Raw genomic sequence first — 20,748 nt, 5'->3', positions numbered from 1 at the left:
TGATGCAAGGGAGTGCACTCATCAATTTTTTCTTTTTTTTTTCTTATTGGATGCTCTATTTTTTTTTTTTTTACTATGAAAATAAACAACTAGATGGCAAGAGTACAAGAAAATTGAGAACACACTCTCCCCCCAAACTTAAAATCAACATTGTCCCCAATGGTGAAAACAAGCAAAAGAAGAAAAGGAAAACGCTCACCCAATTTCTCATCCACTCACTCAACAAAACCTCCCAAAAGGCATAACAAATAAATCCTATAAAGATCAAGGTGCTAAAAGGGTGTGGTGAAAAGAGATGATTATATATATGTAAAGGAAGGCTAATGAGTGGCTAAGAAAGAAAAGTGACACTTAAGCTCAATGGAGTGACTAGTGATAAAAAATGCATACAAGGTAGGCTTCAAAGGCTCAAACAGTCCAAAGATGGCCTAAATCATTTCATCGGTGTGGTATTGTCTAGGATTTCGCCTCAAGGAAAATCACTAAATAATTCTAGAAACTTAAGCTCTCACAAGAAACTAGCTCTTTCTCGGGTGTCAAAAATGCTTAATCAAGCTATGCACAAACTAAAAAGAGAACAATTGCATCAATCAATGGCTAGCAACATTCACATCCAAAGAATTTAGTTGAAAACTCAAGAAAGAAAGACAGTCAGCTACAACTTAGATTGATTAAAGAAGTCGTCATTGAGCCCCCTAGTTACATATGAACAAAATCAAAGAGTATCACTACAAGATTAACTAAACAACAAGGCAGGAACATAACAAGCAACAAAACACATAGAAGCAAGACAAAACAATAGACAATAAAGGTAGACAACAAGAGAGTTCAAGACAGGAATTAATTACAAAATAATAATAATTACAAATCAAAAGTGGGTTAAAGAAGCTCCCTCCTCCTAGTCCTCGGAATCAGTATCCGAAGGACTAGGGCCATCATGCACAACTGGCGCGATCCACGCCTCCAGGATGGAGCTGGGGAATACTAGAAATGCAGCGGTTGGTTTATTGAAGTTTTGCTGGAGGGACTTGATGAGGGTTGCATCCCGCTGCTTAGCATACTTCCAGTAAGCATGTTGTTGAGCTTCCAGAGACACCAACCGGCCAAGAATCTCCTGCTGTTGGGCAATGAGGTCAGTGAGTGGAACTAGGGGAGGCATGGTGGAGGGCCTAGCGGTTGAGGCAGGTGCACGAGTTTGACCATTGAGAGTGAAATCAATGTCCCAGTGCTCGAAAAGTATATCCTCTGTGGAAGCAAAAGGCACCCCAGCTCTAATGCACAGCTGTGTGATGAGTGAGAGAAAGAAAAGCTTCCCTTTCTTCTTCCTGGCATAGATAGCAAGCTGCCTAGAGATTAACTGGCCTATATTGATACTCAGCCCAGCCAGTATACAATACAACAGGAGCACCCTCTCCTTGGACACCGAGGTGTCATGCGTGGTGGGCAACAAGCGACACTTCAGAAATTTTAACCACACTTAACCTTTAGGAAAATGGAGGTGTGCAAGACAGTGCGCACACCGCCAGAAGATATGCACCATTGAGTTCCGGGAGCTGCGACACGCTGCAGCGCCTTGTCAAAGTTAGCTGGGGTAAGGGCCAAGATCATTTCATTATAAGCAACGCAGTCAATGCTGGCTAACCCAAAGAGGGCATTAATAGCCTCACCAGCAAGAGAGACAACCTTGCCACGAACCAACACTTCAGAATTCTCAGCGGAGGCTAGGTTGGCATAAAATTCTCTCACCAAGGGAATAATGGCATGCTTTGGTTTCTGACAGAAAAGTTCCCAATTGTGTTGCTCAATGACTGTACTGATAAAATCTGGCCCCTCAATGGTGGTAGGCAAAAATCCTCTTTTTAGAAACAATTTCTTTGTCTTAACAGACTCATATTTGGCATTGGCTTGAGCAGAAATAATTTTTTTTGCAGGACCTGAAGGGGTAGGTGTTTTCTTGGTTTTAGGAGGTGGGACAATTGTGTGTGTTGGCTGGGAGGCAGCTTTTGTGGTAGTGGAAGTCTTTTGTTGCTTTGGTGGGGGTGCGGTTGATGCTTGTGGGACGGCTCTTTTGGATTTGGGTTGGGGTGGTTTTGGTTTGATTGCGGGTGGGGTAGTTTTGGTGGAGGTAGGAGCATTTATAGCTGCTGGGGGAGGCAGTAGTAGTGGGGCAGTGGGAATTTATGGGGCCTTTGTTGGGGCAGTGGTGGTTTTGGATGTCTTTTTGGTTGTTTGTGGGATAGAGGTTGGTGTAGATTTTGGTTTATCTGGTGGTGGGACAGGGGATGGTGGGGTAGTGTTTGGCTTCTTTCTCTGTGCTCGTGTTTTAATGGTCATGTTGGGCAAAAAGGAAGTAGCTAAATCACAAGGCCACCACACAACAAAAGGAGCACCTGAACAGTAATGCCACAGATTTTTCAACAGAATAACAGAGCAATATTACCACCCCTGAACAGTAAGGCCACAGATTTTCCAACAGATTTTTGTGCTCCCCATATCAAAGACTAGCAATGACTCAAATGCCCAGCAATATACATAACACTATGAGGACAAGAAATTAATACCCCAGTTTTTGAGTGGCTTGGCTGACTATTGGGATGCGTGGGCTCGGATGCACCTAGGCTTAGGCTGGTGCGAGGGGTCACTGCTAGAAACCCAGCCAGTGTATGGAGCTTATGGCTTGGTGCCTAGGTGCTGAGGGCTGGGGTCTCGTCTGACCAAAGTTGAGGCAGGGGCTCTGGGAAACACCTGGGGTGCCGAAAGGGTGCTGGTTCCTTGCGCCTAGACTGGAGTGGCGTGCCTGGGTAGCCGAGTGTTTTGGTGGGGGCTTCAGCTTAGAGACGCCTAGGATTCCGAGCATTGAGATCGGCGTGCTTCGGCGTGCTTCTCGGCTGGGTGGTAGAGGTCAGCGTATTGGGCAGAGAGCTTCTCGGCTGGGTGGAGTGGGATAGTGCTGGTGAGGTTCAGGGATGGATGGGTGGTGGTGGGCCTCGGTTTGTGTTTGTGCGGAGATGGCTTGGCTAGTGAGGAGTGTCTCTCGGCTGGGTCGAGGACGCGAAGGGCAAGAGCACCTGGGATCCGAGGCTCAGTTCTGGGCAAATGGGTGGGCAGAGGGCTGCGCGACTGGGTGGTGCGCTCAGGTTTGTGGCTGCGCGGTTGGTGGATCCTTGGACTGGGTGGTGCCGAGGATTGGGGAAGATGATAATGGGGTATTAGGGTATTTTGGTATATATGGATATATATATTTTATAGATATAATAATTTTTTTACTGAAATATATATTGATTTCGTATAGTTTTCATATATAAATATATACATATATATAGATATAATAAAAATGTATTTCGTATAGTTTTTATATAGATATAATAAAAATGTATTAAAATATATATATTTATAATTATATATTAACATATATATATGTAGTAAAACATGTATAAATAATATTAAATATGGTAATTATTTTTGTGTATATATATATATGCCTCTGAATGAAATCACGACCCAAGATTTTTTTTCTGCCCAGATTGCTAACATTTTACCCAAGATTTGCTTCAGCAACCCAAATTGACGTAACTCTCCATTTATTTTCGGAAATTTTTGCGTGCATTTTGCTGAAGTAAAACTCTCGCAAAACCTTCAGACTCCAAAATTACTTCCAAAACATCATGTTTCTTGCTGTCTTAACACCTGAAACACCAAAATACACATAAAATCACTCCTAAACATCACAATAAAATGAAATTAAAATTACAAGAAATAAAAATAATTAAAAACACTCATATGTATGTATATATATATATATATTTTCTTCTTGTTTTCTCTCTTCTCTTTTTTTTATTTTGTTTTTTTTATATATACAATATCATTTTACACTTGCTTCTTTTTGGGTTGTCTTTAAATTAGTGCCTGAATCACTTGACAACCCAAAACAATCACAGCTTTAAGGATTCTCCAAAGTGATGGAGGTCTTCTTGCGGTTGACCTCACCTCCCCAATAATGTTTCAGTCGCTGCCCATTCACTTTAAACTCCCTTCCGGATTGATCTTCGTGAACTTCAACTGCTCCAAAGGGGTAAACTTGCACCACTGTGAATGGGCCAGACTAGCGGGACTTTAACTTGCCAGGAAATAATTTCAAGCGCGAGTTGAAGAGCAATACTTTCTGCCCCTTCTCAAAAACCCGAGCTTGAATTTTTTGATCAAGCCACCTCTTAGTTTTCTCCTTGTACAACTTAGCATTTTCATAGGAGAACAACCTCATCTCTTCCAGCTCATTTAACTGTAACCTTCAAGCTTCTCCAACGGGTTGGAGATCCATATTCAGTTTCTTAGTGGCCCAATATGCCTTATGCTCCAACTCAATGGGCAAATGGCAAGCTTTCCCAAAAACCAAACGATATGGTGACATTCCCAAAGGGGTTTTGAAAGCCGTTCGATAGGCCCCAAGAGCATCATCCAATCGTTGAGACCAATCCTTTCTACTAGGATTCACCACTTTCTCTAGGATTCCCTTGATCTCCCTATTGGATATTTCCGTTTGACCATTGGTTTGGGGGTGGTAGGCGATGTCAATCTTGTGCTTCACACTATATTTGGCTAACAAAGCTGCCAAAATCTTATTCACAAAGTGGGTGCCTTCATCACTTATAAGCGCCCTTGGAGTGCCAAAGCGGGTGAACACATGCTTATGTAGGAATTTCATGACCACCTTGGAATCATTAGTAGGACTTGCCACTGCTTCAATCCACTTAGAGACATAGTCAGCCACCAAGATATACAAATTTCCAAGTGATGGTGGAAATGGCCCCATGAAGTCGATTCCCCAACCATCGAACAATTCCACTTCAAGGATGCTATTCAAAGGCATTTCACTCCTTGCTGAAATATTTCCAACACGCTGGCAGCGGTCACATCTCTTAGCAAATTCATGAGCATCCTTGAAGATAGAGGGCCAATAGTACCCCGATTGAAAAACCTTAGCAGCTGTTCTTTGCCCACCAAAATGTCCACCATAAGGAGCTGAATGACAATGCTCTAGTATGCTAGAAACTTCATCCTCAGGCACACAACGCCTCATGATTCGATCTGAACATTGTTTGTACAAATAGGGCTCATCCCAATAATAGAATCTCACATCATGAAAGAACTTCTTGAGTTACTACCTATTCAAATTAGGTGGCTGCAAACCACTCCCCAAATAGTTGACAAAATCAGCGTACCATGGAGTAGTGGTTTGGTTCATGTTATCCAGATTTCCGGATAGCGTTTAGATGGATAGCCTCGGGGAAGGAGAATTATCAAAATCTTTCACGAAAGGTGACCAGAGCTCGCAGATGGACAGAAAGGCTTCGCCTCTCCCATTTAGTGTCAAGCTTACTCTCTCAAGCAACCGAAGGTCACGGAGGCTCGTCAATTCTCCCGGACTCTCGAAGGGATATCCTTCGGGGAAGGTTCTTCCAGGAGAAGCTCTTCAGGCTACCTTCGCGGATACAGTCCCGTGCCTCGCACGAAAGAAGACCAAGTGACCGAGTCATGAAGGAGGCATAGTTGGAACGATCTCCACCTGACACAGGATCCCGCCTGACACGCCCGTCAGGTCGAGGCCGCACACATCCCAGCACGCCTAAAAGTACCATTTCGCCTACTGTTCCGCTGAGAACTTGGAAAAGACAGCTGCCTTTGTGCATTCCCCATACTTTCACGTAAATATACCCACATAGAGCCTGGTAGCCAGGCGACTACGGTAATTGTATCCCCTATTTATGGCTGGTGTAATTAAGACTCATGTGAGTAGAGAAAAACCCTAATCCAAAACCCTAGCTATAAAGACCCCCTCATTTTACGATAGAGGGGACGGCCAAAAAAAAACTACAGGGCATAAACTCTGTTGAAATCTCTCTAGCTTCATCTTCTTCAAGAGAACCCGAGAGAAACATTGTGAGTTTGTGAGGGTCATATACACCAGCCATTCCACTGTAATCCACTACAAGTATAATAACATCGACTCGTGGACTAGGGCTCGTTAACGCCTGAACCACGTAAAAAACCTGTTTGTTTATTTATATTTCCGCACTTCTACAGTTCATATCTTTTTATTATTTTGCTTGTATTCGTTTCCGAAAAACTCGGTAAACATTTTGGTGCTTTCATTGAGAGCTGTAGGGAGTTGTTAGTCAGCTCTTTTCCTGTGTACGTTTTTTGTATTCACTCCGTACTGAAAAGATGGTGACTACGAGAAAATCCGCGGTTGACAAAAATGCTAGGGTCAACCCCGATACTATAATGGAAGATGCGGTACAAAACGAACCCTCGGACTACCAAGGTGAAGACCCGACGTCCCGCCAGGATCGGGTCAATACTGAAGATACGACATACTTAGAAAGCGAAGAAGAGTATGTCCGAGACGGTTACTACAAAGACGGCTACTACTACGAGAAGGATCCAGAACTGGTCCAAGTAACCGAGGAACTGGTGGCCACTAAGGCCAAGCTTGCTGAGCAGGAGCGCGTCTCCGAAAAAATGCAGCGCATGATGGAGCCCCTCCGAGGCAAGCTTGGAGATCTAGGCGACTCGGATGAGGACGCCTCTGCTTTAGGTGGTGCTGATGCCACCATGCCGGATCCAGCCGTTGCTGGGCCATCCAAAGCTGCCCCTAACAAGGGCAAAGAGAAAGTTGGGGAGCCTGTGCGCACTAACGCCCCTGCACCTCCTAAAGGCGCGAATCACCAGGCCAACTGCCCCCCCCCCCCCCGCGCGCAGAAGGTCTCTGGCGCTCCTAAGCCCAGACGTCCTTCAGCCCCAAGGGGGCACTCTGTGCCTAAGGGGCCCGGTGCTAAGGCACCCAGGTCTAGGGGAAGGAACAACCGCCCCAGTGATTCCGTCAACCAGGACGGCCGGGCTGCGAACACGCACTCCGAAGATAGCTGGTCCACGGTGGACCTAAGAAGAAGGTTGGAGGCCAAGTATGAAAAGGCCAAAGGAGAAAAGGCCCGGCCTCGCGGAGATGACCTACGAAATCATCTCAACGACAAAATCCGGGGACGTGACCTCCCGGAGAGTGACACAAAGAGGCTCGAGGAACAGATAGCTGCTTTGACCAAGCTGGTCCGGAAGCAAAGTGGGGCCCTGTCAGACTCTGAGGAGGAAGACCCGGAACCATGTATTCGGAGAATCGCGGAAACTCCCCTCCCGGAGAACTTCAAAATGCCTCATATAGAATTATACGAGGGGAGGACAGACCCGCACACCCATCTAGCTAAATACAACAAGATGATGCAAGTGGCGCGCGTCAGTGAGGATGCCAAATGCATGTGCTTCTCACTCACCCTTACCAAGTCCGCAGAGGACTGGCGGAAAAGATTAGCTCCCGGATCCATCCACAGCTGGAAGGAGCTACAGTCCACATTCAGGAGGCAGTTCATTGCTGCCCGGGACCACGACATGGAGGTTGGTTCTTTAACCAACATCAAGAAACTACCCAATGAGAGCCTCAAAGCTTTCATTCAAAGAATGATGGAAGCTGCTGCTAAGACCAAAGTCAGCGATGATATGAAGCTGATCACCCTTCAATCGGGGCTTACCGTCGGTTCCCTGCTATGGGGGGAAATGCAAAGGAGACGGGCAGAAACTCTGTCCGAATTCATGTCGAAAGCTCAGGGAATCATCAACCTTGAAGATGCCTACCAACAGGCCTTTGGAGTTCCCCCAGCTCCGACGCCCTCCGTGACTGCGCCGAGCTTTGCTTCGCAAGCTCCCGCACCAGCCCTCACGTTTCCAGGAGCCCAGTTCACTCCAAGCGTGTATGGGCCTTCCGCGTCTGCTCAGACGCCGAGTCAAACCCATTTTTCCGGGTACGGAGCTGTACAAACCGGATGTAGTATCGCTCCTGGCCGGTCGCAACCACAAGCGGAAGGCCCAGAACAGAATCTGAGCCAATCGCGGAATAAACGAGGAGGAAGAAACTCCAACCGGGGGGACCATTCAAAGAAACCCCGGAAGGACTATGAGCCCAAGTTCACGGAGTACACCAGTTTGATAGACTCACGAGAGAATGTCTATCGAGCGACCTGTAATATGGTCAACTACAGGAAGCCCCCGAAAGTGTCTCACGGAGGAAGGCGTCCGCGAGACTCCAATAAAAGGTGTGAGTTCCACGGAGACGTGGGGCACACCACAAACGAGTGCCTTCAACTGAAGGATGAGATCGAGTCCCTGGCAAGAGCGGGACACCTCGGTCAATGGGTGAGGATACCCATAATCTATCCCGGACAGGGAGTAGTTCATGGAGTTGCGTTCTCTCCGGGATAGAGGGGGACCGCTAGCGCTCCTGGAGCTAGTCACCCCCAAGCTCCTGGATCCCAGTTCCCAGCGCTTCCTGCTACGACCTCTCCGGCACCCATTGCCATGTTGGCTCCCGGCCCCGAAAATCCATATCCGCCTGGCCTTGCTCCGCCATCCGTTGACGGACACGTAGCCACCATTTCCGGAGGACCACACCTTGCCAGAAGCACCCGCAACTCCCAGAAAAGGTACTTGAGGGAGTTATAACACACCGGGGAGATGTGCGCCTTGGTTCAGTCACCTGCTCAGCGCCCCCGAATGATGGATCTTCCCATCACCTTCACAGAAGATGACGCCCGACATGTGCACTTCCCCCACAACGATCCCCTCGTTGTGGAAGCCCAGATTGCCAATAAGAAGGTGTCGCGGATCCTCGTCGATAATGGAAGCTCCGTAAACATCCTCTTCAAAGCTGCCTTCCACGCGATCGGATTAACCGAGACTGATCTGACCCCATGCCCCATCCAACTTCAGGGGTTCAATGGGGATGCACTCATGCCCTTAGGCAAAATTCAACTTCCAGTCACCCTCAGAGGAGACAGCGACGCTTGTGCCTTCAGGCACTGCACATTCGTGGTGGTCGACTGCCCCACGGCGTATAATGCCATCCTAGGCCGACCGGTCCTAGTCGATTTTGGGGCAGTAACCTCGATATGCCACTTATGTTTGAAGTTTCCGTGTGACAACGGGCGTATTGGCACCCTCAGAGGGGACCAACGAAGTGCACGAAGCTGTTATAACGTCTCCATCCGATCCGTCTACACGGTCCAGGAGGCGACTGTTGCCGCTCCTTTGGCGGAGAATCTGCCAGAAAATGGGGGCGCCCAAGGGGCATATGTTGACGAACTCGACCCTAGATTGTGGGTCGAGAGGGCGATAGAGCCGATGGAGGAAGTCGAGGAGGTGATCCTCAACCCGGGAGATCCCACCAAAGTCATTCAGGTGGGGAAAAACCTTCCATCGGCCATTCGAGAAAAGATCGTGGCCACTGTGAAGAAAAATCAGGATATCCTAGCATGGTTCCACGCTGATATGACGGGGATTAATCCTAATGTTGCGTGCCATGCACTCAACATCGACCCATCTGCAACTCCCGTTCGCCAAAAGAGGAGGCCGTTAGATCCAGTGAGGGCCGAAGCAGTCAAAGCTGAAGTAGACAAGCTGATGTCCATAGGCTTTCTCCAGGAGTCACACTATCCCGTGTGGTTGGCCAACCCGGTTCTAGTCCCGAAGCCCAATGGGTCCTGGAGAATGTGTATTGACTTCACGGACCTAAACAAAGCCTGCCCAAAAGACTGTTTCCCTCTTCCGCGAATCGATCAAATGGTAGACGCTACTTCCGGGTATGAACTCTTATCCTTCATGGATGCATACTCCAGGTACAACCAGATCACGATGCATGTCGCGGACCGGGAACACACCAGCTTCCTCATGGACAAGGGTGTCTACTGTTACGTGGTCATGCCTTTCGGGTTGAAGAATGCTGGGGCGACATACCAGCGCCTAGTAAACAGGATGTTCAAGGACCAGCTGGGGAGGAATATGGAGGTGTATGTAGACGACATGTTGGTAAAATCCAAGACCTCCGGGGACCACAGCGACGACCTTGAGGAAGCTTTCGCCGTGATTCGAAAGTACGGAATGAAACTGAATCCGAAGAAGTGTACTTTCGGGGTCTCGTCGGGGAAGTTCCTCGGTTTCATTGTCAGCTCCCGCAGAGTGGAGGCCAACCCTGAGAAAATTCAGGCGTTCATAGATATGCCTTCTCCCCGAAAGCATAAGGATGTCCAAAGCGTTACGGGAAGGATAGCTGCTCTCAGCCGCTTTGTATCTAAGGCCACTGACAAATGTGTCCCCTTCTTCAATGTTTTGCGAGGAAACAAGAGGTTCGAGTGGACCCCCGAATGCGAAGCAGCCTTCCGACACCTCAAGGAACATCTAACTCAAGCTCCCATACTGTCCAAACCTATCGAAGGAGAGGCATTGTTCTTGTACTTAGCTGTAACCAAGCATGCCGTAAGTGCCGCTCTCGTCCGGGAAGACAGCCGTCTCCAGCTCCCTGTGTATTACGTGAGCAAGAGATTACTGGACGTCGAGTCCAGATATTCAATGATCGAGAAACTCTCCCTCTGCTTGCTAATTGCTTCGCGAAAGCTAATGCCCTATTTCCAGGCGCACACCATCAGAGTACTCACCAACTACCCTCTCCGGCAAGTCCTGCAGAAGCCCGAGTCTTCTGGCAGATTACTTAAATGGGCCATGGAACTGAGCCAGTTTGACATCCACTACCAGCCACGTGTTTCCATAAAAGGTCAAGCTCTCGCGGACTTTATTGTGGAATGCTCAGGAATGAATGACCTCCCGGAAGATCCTGTCCCGGAACTTCCCACCTGGAAGGTCTATGTAGACGGAGCCTCAAATGAAAAAGGAGCTGGAGCAGGGGTTATCCTAATTTCTCCCCAAGGACATCAGCTCCAGAGCGCCATCCGTTTCGCATTCCCAGCATCGAACAACGAAGCAGAACACGAAGCCATGCTAGCCGTATTACAACTGGCCAGGGAGGTCGGAGCCCAAAAAATCGAAGTATAGAGCGACTCCCAACTTGTGGTAAACCAAATATCCGGAGAATACCAAACGAAAGGCGAAAAAATGGCTGCCTACGTGTCTCTCTCTCGCGGCCTCCTGCAGCATTTCAAAGGCCACCAAATCCGCCAGGTTCCCCGGGACCAGAATTCACTCGCGGACACACTGGCCAAGCTTGCAACAGACCCGGAGATTGAACAATATGGCCTAGTGCCCATCGGGCACTTAGAAGCACCTAGTACCGAGACACGGAGGGTAAATTCCATCATCGACCATTCCCATTCCTGGATAGGGCCCATCCTCAGATTTCTCACCACCGGAGAGCTTCCCACTGATAAAGCTGACGCAAGAAAACTCCAATATCAAGCTCCCCGATACGTGGTTATGGATGGAAAGCTTTACCGCAGAGGGTTGTCCATACCCTTCCTTAGGTGTGTTGCCGGAACCGAAATCAGCACCATCGCCCATGAGATTCACGGAGGCTTCTGTGGCGACCATACCTCCGGTCTGAGCCTCTCCAAAAAGATCCTTCGCCAAGGATACTTCTGGCCCACCATGAAGAAGGATTGTGTGGATTATGTCAGAAAATGTGAGCAGTGCCAGAGGTACGCCAAGGTTCCGCGTGCGCCGCCTACAGAAATTACCTTAATGACCAGCCCCTGGCCGTTTGCCGTTTGGGGCATTGACCTAGTAGGTTCCCTCCCAACTGGGAAGGGTGGAGTGAAGTATGCCATAGTCGCGGTAGACTACTTCACCAAATGGGTTGAAGCTGAACCTATGAACACGGTCACCTCTAAGAAAGCATTGGACTTTGTCATCAAGAATATAGTGTGTCGTTTCGGGCTTCAGCGAAAAATTGTGTCCGACAACGGAAAGCAATTTGACAGTAAGCATTTCACGGACTTCTGTGCTTCGCATGGAATCATCAAAAGCTTTTCCGCAGTCGCCAGACCTCAATCCAATGGGCAAGTGGAAGCAGTGAACAAAATTTTAAAGACCACATTGAAGAAAAAACTCCAAGCATGCAAGGCTCACTGGCCGGAAGAGCTTCCGCGAGTACTTTGGGCCTATCGCACAACAGAGAGAACTTCGACGGGGCACAAACCTTATTCCATGACCTTCGGTTGCGAGGCCGTCATCCCAGTAGAAACTATGATCCCCTCTCACAGGCAGGACACCTACGACCCTACCCGGAACCACGCCCTTCTCCGGGAGTCCCTGGACATGATCGAAGAGCTCTGAGAGCAGTCGCAGGTCCAACTAAAAATGTACCAAGGCAAGATAGCCCGACACTTCAACACAAGAGTCAAGAGCTGTACATTCGAAGTTGGGGACCTTGTCCTACGGAGAGTATTTCCTGCTACGCAGGATCCGGGAGTGGGAGTCCTCGGACCCAACTGGGAAGACCCCTATGAAGTCCAAGAAAAAGTGGGCCATGGGACGTATCATTTAAAGAGACTCGACGGATCTAAAGTCCCTCGCGCCTGGAACGCGGAGCACCTCCGCCGTTACTATCAGTAGGCCCCGGACTATCTAGTCGGAAGTCCTTGGTAGATGTAGCCAAAATGTAAAATATGGAGATAATCCTCCCAGCTGTAAAACGCATGCCTAACAGGCTAATTTAATAAAACACGGAGAGATTAACTCCGCTTTTACTGCATTTTTTGTCCCTTTGTTCCAAGCTACGTTTTAACAAGTGACCACGCGGTCCGGAGACGTCCGGACCCCATGCTCACTTGGGGGGGGTATACATGGCTAAGGCATAGCCATACGCCCCTTGAACAAAACATACAGAGAACACCACTTATGTGTTAGCATTGTGTTTGAAATTTTTAAAATTGTTAAGCTTAAGTTGATTTGTTGCCATGAACATAAATGCATTACGTATCATATGTGCCTTATGTGGTTATGTGAAAATTGCCATGCAAATGTCTGCCATTATGCATCATGAAAATTATCTCCTGAGTAGCCCAGCGATGAACAGGACTGGGGGTTGAGGCACATTCAGAAAGCTACGCCGAAACACCCCCAACTCCCTGACAAGTCCTTTGCAGAATACTCCGCGACCGCTGTGAGCTTTTCTTCGCAAGCTCCAGCTCCGGGTCCCGCAAGGCGAAAGATGGCAAGATCCGCGACCGTTGTAAGCTTTGCTTCGCAGGCTTCAGCTCCGGATCTCACAAAATAATGCATGGCGAGCTCCTCGACCACTGCAAGCTTCAGCTCCAGGAGCAGATATGATTGATCCCCCACTTACAGCAGGCCTTGCTTCGCAAAGCCCCTGCTCCGGGATCGCACATGGTGGGCGTGGCAATTTCCCCGACCGCAACAAGCCTTGCCTCGCAGGGCTCCTTGCCAGGTCCCTGAAGTCAGCCACCATGAGGTTCGCAACGACAGTTAGTTTTGCTTCGCAAAGATCTAACCTTAAGTCTAGCAACGCTCACCAAAAGAACTCCCGTTCCGACACCATGGAACGACTCACCTTAGAAATCCCCGCGAACAGTATAACTACAAGTCCCAGGATTGGCTATTTGCCTTAGGAAAGCTGAAATACGGTGAAAGGAGTCTGGCCGTTGGAACCAGGAAACCTTCGTAACCTAGAAACTACGTGGGAAAAGACATCAGCCGTTAGAGCTTCAAGTTGGAAGTGCATAGGTTCTGGCCGTTGGAACCAAAACCTCATGCGCCCCTACAGCAGTTTCTACCGTATAAAAGCCTACCCTAAACGCAAAGTTAAACAAAGAACTCGGCAAAAAAGGAAAGGAGAATGCTATAATTATGGAAAATATGTCTGCAATGAGAAAAGAGTACAGGGAGCTTCGCCCCAAAGAAAAACACAAATGAAAAATAATAATCAGCAAAGAATATTTTTTACAAAAAATAAGACCCCTTCAAGCACTGGGGGTGGCAGTGGCATCCTCGACCGGGGGCTCGGAGACAGCGGTCTCAACTAGGACTGGCGGAGTCAGTTCATTGGAAGATGGAGCGTCATCAATGGCAAGTTCAGAGGTCCCTGCCTCTTCGGGATCTTCTGCCTCAGGGACTCCAGCAGGCTCGTCGATGTTATAAGTCTGGACGTACACCTCTGGGCTTTGATCCCACGCCTGTATCTTTTCCCTCATTGCGGCGGCGTCCTCTCCCAGGTAGCCTACTACCTCTGGGTTTATTTTCCAAAGTTGGTGCATGAGGACCACGTGGGATAGATTAATCGTTCTGTTCAGCACCACCTCGGCATCTTCCTTCTCCTTCAGGCGCTCCGCCTCAGAGGTCGCCAGCTTTGCCTCCGCGACAGCCAATTGAGCCCTCAGTTTTTCCAGATCGGTCTTGGATGCATCCCGCTCTCCCTTAAGGGAATCAATCTCCTTGCGCTGCACCTTATTGTGACCCAGCAAGGATTGCTTCTCGGTTACATGTGCCCTGACGGTGAATTGCAAGGCTTCAATCTGTTTATCCTTCTCAGCAAGCCCCAACTCCTGCATGGACGCGAGATCCTTGCTCCTCTTATGATCCTGCTCCTCCTTGTGAAGCCTATTCTGAAGAGTGGCATATTCCTCTTACCGCTTAAGGAGGAGATCATTTTTCGATTACAAGCGGGCTTCCAAGGTATCTTTCTCCTCCCTGGCTTGGGATAGCTCTTCCCGGAGCTTGGAGTTTTCGGCCTTCAAATCATCCGACCACTGCTTGAACTCATTCTCTGCGCTGGCCCGGTACTCTCGGTATTTGGCAAGATATTTCTTATCCGCCTCTTCCTCGGCCGTGCGCCGAGCCTGGCTAATCTCCTCCATAGCCTCCCCCTTCATGCCCTCGACCTGTTGGGTCAGTTTCTGCTTCTCCGCCTCCAAGGCCTGGCGACCCGCCTGGCTCTCCTCCAGCTGAACCAGAACTGCACCCACCTCCCGGAACGAGCGTTCCGCGATAAGAGAGGCCTGCAAGGAAAAACGGCAGAATAAGTTAAGCAGAACCAAATGTACTAAGACCAACGACCCCAGAACACAGTAACTGATGGCTCACCCCAGTAAGTTGCTGCATTACGGCATGCGTCAGCAACAGCGGATCCTTACTGCTACTGATGGCCCATTTCTCAGAATTGAGCTCGCACAAGCTCAAGGCCATGTCTTCCATCATCTCCGCCCCGAACGGCGCCAAAGCACGCCCGAGTCTAGGCACCAGCCTCTTCTCCAAGGCTGGGCCATCCAGAACCGCTCCAGCCGGGTGAAGGGATCTCATCCCTTCTGCCAGCTCAGCTCTCTTCACGGCAGACGGGTTGTCTGCCCTTCCCTGAGTAACAGCCTTCTCGGCCTCCAACCGCCTCTTCAAAAAATTATCAGCCCGTCTTACACCCTCCAGGAGGGCAGCGGAGAAACGGGTTGGTTTCTGAGGAAATTGGAACTTCAGACCAGGCGGAGGAAGGCTTGTTTGTCGAGAAAGTGGAAGAGAAGGAGAAGAAGGAGACCCCGGAAGGGTGGACTCCCTTTGGACTGGAGGAGGAGGTAAAAGGGGTATCAGAGACGGTAGGGAAGACACTACTGCCCCGGTTTGTTGTTGCTGCTGGTGTTGCTGTTGTTTTTGCTGCTGCGGTGGCGGAGGTGATTGCCTTTGTTGTTGCTGCTATTGTTGCTGTTGCTTTTGCTGCTGCGGTGGCGGACGTAATTGCCTTTGTTGTTGCTGCTGATTTTGCTGCTGCTGCGACGGTGGTGGTTGTTTTTGTTGTTGCTGTTGTTGTTGTTGTTGTGGTTGCTGCTGGGTGACAGTAGTCTGGCGAGGACTGCGCGCAGCCCGGAGGTCTCCATCACCTCCGGGAGAAGAATGTCTAAGGCGTTTCTTCTTGGCGCCCTCAGCATCTCCTCCGGGACGCTTGCTCACCCCAGTCGTCCTCACGGGGAACACAAGCCCTTCCCCGTCGCTGCTACTACTCGAGGTCGCCATGGTCTCGGAAGGCCCCTTGGCAGGAGACCTCTCCACCGCCGGAGACGCTTGCGCCTCGCCACCTGTCTTCTTGGATGTGGCAGCTTTACCTCCCCTACCAGCTCTGGCTTTTCGTCCTTTCCCCTTGGACGGGTCTTGGCTGGTGGCGGCTTTCTTGATGAGTAAGGTAACTTTCCCCAACATCTTGGCTTCGGGATATTCTGCAAGAAATGAACGAGGCAAGGTTAACCAACCAGCAAGCGATATAAAAAAAAAAAAAAAGATCAGCAGAAAACAAGACGAGTAACAACATAGGAGCACAAACAAATCCACCAGCAGGGAACAAGAAGCAAAAAGAAAAAAAAAAAAAAGTTTGAAAGGGACGACCATGCACGAGAAACGTGGATGGCCTTCCCCGAGCAAAACAAAACACCGCTTCCTGCTCCAGGAAGCTCCCGTACTCCTTGAAGCCCGGGAATGACATGCTGAGGGAAGAAGGGTCAACCATGATGACACCTTCTGGCAGACTACTGTCACTCAGACACCCGAGGAGCTCATCTACCCTATCGCAATATCTTTCAAAGGGCACCCTATGCGGATCTAGCCTAAGGAAGCGGGGATCGAACCCCACCTGAGAAGTCCGAGAAACCTCAGACAGGCTGGGGGTGTGGATCAATCGAAAACTAGTCTTACCTCTCCCGGAGGTACCAGCCCCCGGAGTCCCTTCGTTGGGGTAAGCTGCGGCGTGGCGAGCCTCGATCTCCTCTTCCTCCGGCTGGGGATCGGGGAACCTCTCTGCCTAACTAGGAGATAAAGTATTCTCGTCCCGGGCCGCTTGGCAGATCACCTTGGACAGCTCCAGGGCAATCTGCTCCCGGATGTCAGCTGACACCTGACTTTGCCCCCTGCCACTCACTGGCTCAATGTTTTGGAAAGAGGCAAGTAGCCCATACTCCCTCAAAGATTTGGAGGTCACAAGTCCTTCCACTTTCAGCTCTTCCTCCGAGAGCCCTTCGTAGAATTTTGACCTCCTTATCATCTCCGCACAGCGAGGTGTCCGCGGGACGACTTCTGCAAAATCCAAATACGAGTATTAGAGATCCTCCCGAAAGGCAAATCAAACGTAAAGAAACAAAGTTAAAGAGGAGAGGAAGGAGCACTTACCAGGGACTTTGAAGTCCAAAGATAGGGCTGGCACCCTCTTCAATGGGAAGCCGGTCGTCAGGAACCAGTACTCCCGGAGGTCTGGAACCCTCGCGGTATGACAGGTAGGACACATCACGTCCGGGTACCTCTCCAGCCTGTAAAACCCCACCTTGTCTGGATAACCTCTCATGGGTTGAGACTTCAGTCCATAGAAGTATAGCACCTCCTCCGGGGTAGGGGCCTCCAGGTCCCAGGACTTGCAAAAGATGTACCACCCCGCTAGGATCTTATAGCTGGGGGGAATCAACTGGAAGGGGGCAATCCCCGCCTTCACACAGAAATTGGCAAAATAACTTCTTAGGGGCAAGTGCGCCCCACACACTATGTGTGCCCAGCTCCAGGCACCAAAACCCTCATGACTCTGACTAGCAGACTCACCCAGCACCGACAGACGGTGCCACATCAGGCCTGGGATGTTCTTCAGGCCTGCCTCTGAGGAGTACAGCTCCAGCATGCCGTAGTTCCTGAACAGGTTCGGCTTCTGGTCCATCTCCCAGGTTGAACTGTTGATAGTCAGGGGGCTAGCCGCGATCACTTTAGTTTTTTCCTTTCCCCATTGCGCCGGCAACAGGGGAACCTTGCTCCTAGGTAGACTCAGCCTCTACCGCGGCGAGGATTTTTTCCTTTGAGGTGTTCGTCACTGAACAAAAGAAACAAAGAAGAAAACACTCTAAGCAGTCAGCACCCTTGTCATACCCTAGCGGTATCAAAGGCGTCGGGGAGACCCTCCCCGAAAACTGCTTGGAGAGGCTCCCACCGAGCTTGCTGAGGGGTTGGCACCATGCCACCCGAAGGGCAGCAAGGAACCAAACTCAAACTCCAAGCCTAAGCCCGCCAAGAGAAGTGTTTTTCCAGAGAAAGACACCCTAAAGGCGCTCACGCTTATGCCCTAAAACAGCACAAGCAAGACGAGGAACAACTTTCCAAGCACAAATCGTCAAAGCATGCAAAGAGATTACTTATCGACTCACATCAATCGCATGCCTATCAAAGCCCTATTCACGCATGCATATAGACGACACCGGCAGAAAACTCAACCCTAATGACTACCAACAATCTAAGGTTCGGAAGGAAAGAGCAAAGTAGAAATACTTACTGGTGTTCGGGTAGTTGAAGATTGAAGGAGTAACCGGGTCACTGCGCCGCACGATCACTTGAAGTAAAAGCTGCAAAGACAAACGACGATTCAAACCCTGAACTTCGGCGAACAAATCCACTGCCAAATCAAAAGAAAAGTTTCTAGATTCCTTACCAAAAGAAGTGGCAAGTTCGAAGGAATGGAAGCTTGGAAGCTTGAGAGTTCGAAGGTTTGGGAATCTGAAAATCTGAAAGATAGAGAATTTGAGAGCGTAAAGAGGAAGAAAGGTCCGTTCCCTGGTTTTTATAGCAGGAGTGAAGTCCTTTCGAATCCTACAAATGGACGGTCCTGATCTTCCCATACCGCATGCATCAGATCCGACGGCTAGAGATGAAGCGCCGATCCTATTTATGACTCCTCGGATGGGAATAAAGTATTTATTTCCCATCATTATACCATCTCGGGCCCGGTGTACCATTAAATATCGTCAAATCATTACTCAGATGCCTGACGCACGCATACTCAGCCATTCGCCTCACGCACACGTCTTGGTCACAGACCCATACCCGGCATGACGCGTGGCCCTTTGCCACGCTTGAGTACTTGAGTTCAAACAGAAGAAATTTCCTTTCTTTTTCATACTAACACTCAGGCGGGAAAAAAGAACCCTTCCAGGAACACAAGAGGTGACCCCTCGCCTAATCTAGAAACCAGAATACCCGGAAGGCTGTACAAGCTCCCGGACCTCTCAAAGCTCCGCGACCTTGGGGGGTAAATGTTATCCAGATTTCCGGATAGCGTTTAGATGGATAGCCTCGGGGAAGGAGAATTATCAAAATCTTTCACGAAAGGTGACCAGAGCTCGCGGATGGACAGAAAGGCTTCGCCTCTCCCGTTTAGTGTCAAGCTTACTCTCTCAAGAAACCGAAGGTCACGGAGGCTCGTCAATTCTCCCGGACTCTCGAAGGGATATCCTTCGGGGAAGGTTCTTCCAGGAGAAGCTCTTCAGGCTACCTTCGCGGATACAGTCCCGTGCCTCGCACGAAAGAAGACCAAGCGGCCGAGTCATGAAGGAGGCATAGTTGGAACGATCTCCACCTGACACAGGATCCCGCCTGACATGCCGGTCAGGTCGAGGCCGAACACATCCCAGCACACCTAAAAGTACCATTTCGCCTACTGTTCTGCTGAGAACTTGGAAAAGACAGCTGCCTTTGTGCATTCCCCATACTTTCACGTAAATATACCCACATAGAGCCTGGTAGCCAGGCGACTACGGTAATTGTATCCCCTATTTATGGCTGGTGTAATTAAGACTCATGTGAGTAGAGAAAAACCCTAATCCAAAACCCTAGCTATAAAGACCCCCTCATTTTACGATAGAGGGGACGGCCAAAAAAAAACTACAGGGCATAAACTCTATTGAAATCTCTCTAGCTTCATCTTCTTCAAGAGAACCCGAGAGAAACATTGTGAGTTTGTGAGGGTCATATACACCAGCCATTCCACTGTAATCCACTACAAGTATAATAACATCGACTCGTGGACTAGGGCTCGTTAACGCCTGAACCACGTAAAAAACCTGTTTGTTTATTTATATTTCCACACTTCTACAGTTCATATCTTTTTATTATTTTGCTTGTATTCGTTTCCGAAAAACTCGGTAAACAGTTCACAACCAACAATTGCTCATCGGGGAATGTCTCTTTAATAGGCCCTTCATTTTGCTTTTCACTTCAAGCTTCAAGTCTAGATAAGTGGTTAGCCACTTGGTTCTCCGTTCCTTTTCTATCCTGAATTTCCAAGTCAAATTCTTGAAGAAGCAACACCCATCGAATAAGTCGTGGCTTAGCATCCTTTTTGGCAATTAGATACTTGATCGTTGAATGGTCTGTATAAACCACCACTTTAGTCCCCACAAGATAAGCTCTAAACTTGTCAAAAGCAAACACCACCGCCAAAAGATCTTTCTCGGTGGTAGTATAGTTCAATTGGGCATCGACTAATGTCTTGCTTGCATAGTAAATGGAATGGAAAAACCTTCTCTTTTCGCTGCCCAAGTACAGCACCCACAGCAAAATCACTAGCATCGCACATCAATTCAAAGGGGAGAGACCAATCCGGAGCTACAATGATGGGTGCGGTGATAAGAGCCTTTTTTAAAGTCACAAATGCTTCTTGACACTCCTTGGTGAACTCAAATGCTCGATTATGCTCAAGTAAGGAACAAAGGGGCTTAGAAATCTTTGAAAAATCCTTTATAAACCTCCTATAGAAGCCCGCATGCCGCAAAAAGCTTCTAATCCCCTTGACTGTAGTAGGTGGTGGAAATTTTTCTATGACTTCCAGCTTTGCTCTATCCACTTCTATGCCCTTGTTAGAAATTCTATGGCCCAACACAATGCCTTCTTGAACCATGAAATGACATTTTTCCCAATTGAGTGCCAAGTTTGTTTCTTCACATCTAGCCAAGACTTACTCTAAGTTAGCCAAACAAGTGTCAAAAGACTCCCCAAATACTGAAAAATCATCCATGAAGACTTCAAGAGACTTCTCCACCATATCTGAAAATATTGCCATCATACAACGTTGGAAAGTGGCGGGGGCGTTGCACAGCCCAAAAGGCATCCTTCTAAAGG

At 48.9% G+C, this 20,748-nt stretch overlaps 1 protein-coding gene across 1 annotated transcript; it reads right to left on the bottom strand.

The window, feature by feature from the left end:
- Nucleotides 1-20,047: 20,047 nt before the first annotated feature.
- LOC133778998 (uncharacterized mitochondrial protein AtMg00860-like) lies at nucleotides 20,048-20,527 on the bottom strand. The gene has a single exon (XM_062219006.1). It carries the CDS (start codon nucleotides 20,525-20,527, stop codon nucleotides 20,048-20,050), a length of 480 nt encoding a protein of 159 aa, XP_062074990.1.
- Nucleotides 20,528-20,748: the final 221 nt, after the last annotated feature.

The sequence above is a fragment of the Humulus lupulus genome, chromosome 5, assembly GCF_963169125.1.
Source record: "Humulus lupulus chromosome 5, drHumLupu1.1, whole genome shotgun sequence".
NCBI lineage: Eukaryota > Viridiplantae > Streptophyta > Magnoliopsida > Rosales > Cannabaceae > Humulus > Humulus lupulus.
Note: the sequence above shows the minus strand (reverse complement) of the source record. Positions and strands in the feature narration are given on the sequence as shown.